The sequence below is a fragment of the Acanthisitta chloris genome, unplaced genomic scaffold, assembly GCF_000695815.1.
Source record: "Acanthisitta chloris isolate BGI_N310 unplaced genomic scaffold, ASM69581v1 scaffold5717, whole genome shotgun sequence".
Taxonomy (NCBI): Eukaryota; Metazoa; Chordata; class Aves; order Passeriformes; family Acanthisittidae; genus Acanthisitta; species Acanthisitta chloris.
The window spans coordinates 1-1,740 of record NW_008683055.1 but is presented as its reverse complement, the minus strand read 5'-3'; the positions used below and the strand labels follow the sequence as shown (position 1 = coordinate 1,740).

Genomic DNA, 1,740 nt, shown 5'->3' with positions numbered 1-1,740 from the left:
GAAGGTGGGGCTGGGGGGGCCCCCCAAACCCTCCTCACAGGTGGTTTCCATGGCAATCATGTAGGACTCGAGGTCATCATTGAAGTCATCCAATGGGTTGGGCAGGTGGGACACACTGGGGAGAGTGCAGGTTGTTCACTCTGGTCCCTACTGATGGCAGTCAGCTGTGACTGTCACCTTCCTTGGATAGGTGCCACTTACCCATTGGTTGTGGGGGGCTGTGAGTCAATTTTTGGGTCAGAGAGGGTGGCCAGCACCAGGTGGACCTCCAGCACAGCATCATCCAGGGTGAAGACCACTGGCCTGAGGACACACAGGAGCTGAGAGGGGTGCTGGGGACGACTGGCACAGGGTGGGCACAGGAGCCAGTCCTACCTGCCAGGCACGTCGAAGTGAATGGTGAGGGGCAGGCTGGAGGCTTCAGCAAAGCTCAGCAGTCCCTGGAGACAAAGGGAAGGGTGAGGGGACAGGGGGTGACACAGGGTTGGTGGCACCGAGGTGGGGACTCACCCGAAATTCCTTGAGGCAGAAGGTGATGCAGGAGCCTGGGGCCACAGCCACGCACTGGAACTCTTCCTCAGCCAGGCAGAGCTCTGTCACCATCGTCTTGCTTGGCTCTGAGGTGGCAGGGAGCTGTGAGGGGGCTGTGCCAGCACCCCAGGGTGGGCAAGGGGCACCCCAAGGTGGGCAAGGGGCTCCTCACCTGCCTCATCCTCCACGTAGTTCCGGAGGCTGATCTTGCCCCTGGGGCCAGTCCCCAGTGTCACCTCAGCCAGTGTCTGGGGGAAGTGGACCACGGCCTCTGCCAGCACGCTGAGGGACACATAGAGGGGGCTGAGCACCCCAAATCCCACAGGGCCAGCTGGGCTACCCCTTACATCCACCCTCATCCATCCCTGTGTGCTGCCTACACCAGTGCCACCCCCATGGTATTCACCAGTGTCCCCCCTTTGTCCTGCCCTCACCAGTGCCACATCCCTCCCCTCTGTCATCCCCAGTGCCACCCCCATGGGGTCCCCTCTGTCCCCCCTCACCGTGCCGGGGCGCAGAGGCAGTTGGCACAGCTCTGAGTGTCGAAGACAGCCTGGAGCCTCTCGCACTCCTGGAATGCCAGGTTGTGTGTCTTGGTGACACCTGGCCAGGAGGACAGTGCTCAGCAGGGCAGGACACGATGCCAGCAGGTCCCCTGCTGTGCTCTGTCCCCCACCAGGCCCCAAGCACTCACCATACTTGCAGTGCAGCTGCAGGACCAGGCGGCTGGCGCTGGGCTTGAGCAGGATGAGGCATTTCCCCACCAACTTCTCCAGTGAGGGCAGCGAGCGGAAAATGCCCAGGAAGGACTGTGGGCAGGGGAGGGGCATAGGGATTGTCACCTGCCTGGGCACCCCTGGAACAAGGGGGAGCTTTAGGGGGCCCTGGGCAGGGAACTGCACCTTCATGTGGACTTTGCATCGGAATTGCTCTGTGTGGGGCTTGTACAGCTGGAAGAAGAGCGGCGCGAAGAGGAAGGATGCGAAGGCGGAGCGGGAGGAGTTGACAGCACGCAGAGACAGCTGTGGGATACACACACACACACACACACACTGCCTGCAGGGCTGCAGAGGGTACAGGTGCCCTCCTACTCCCAATCAACCCCCTGGGTGCTCCATACCCCACTCTCCGTGGGCTCCAGGTAGAGCTCCTCGCCGATGCGGGACAGGGCATGCACGGCGCGGCCGAGGACTGGCAAGGAGAGGGTTG

General features: G+C 62.4%; 1 protein-coding gene across 1 annotated transcript in view; it reads right to left on the bottom strand.

The window, feature by feature from the left end:
- Positions 1-1,726, bottom strand: part of RAD9A (RAD9 homolog A (S. pombe)) — a gene marked incomplete at its 5' end in the record, with an annotated part of 1,984 nt that extends 258 nt beyond the window's left edge. The window contains 9 exons of the mRNA XM_009078759.1: positions 13-115; positions 202-303; positions 376-440; positions 511-617; positions 704-813; positions 1,035-1,134; positions 1,226-1,340; positions 1,434-1,553; positions 1,652-1,726. Coding sequence (XP_009077007.1) covers positions 13-115; positions 202-303; positions 376-440; positions 511-617; positions 704-813; positions 1,035-1,134; positions 1,226-1,340; positions 1,434-1,553; positions 1,652-1,726 — 897 coding nt within the window. The remainder of the gene's footprint in view (positions 1-12; positions 116-201; positions 304-375; positions 441-510; positions 618-703; positions 814-1,034; positions 1,135-1,225; positions 1,341-1,433; positions 1,554-1,651) is intronic.
- Between the last annotated feature and the right edge of the window lie 14 nt (positions 1,727-1,740).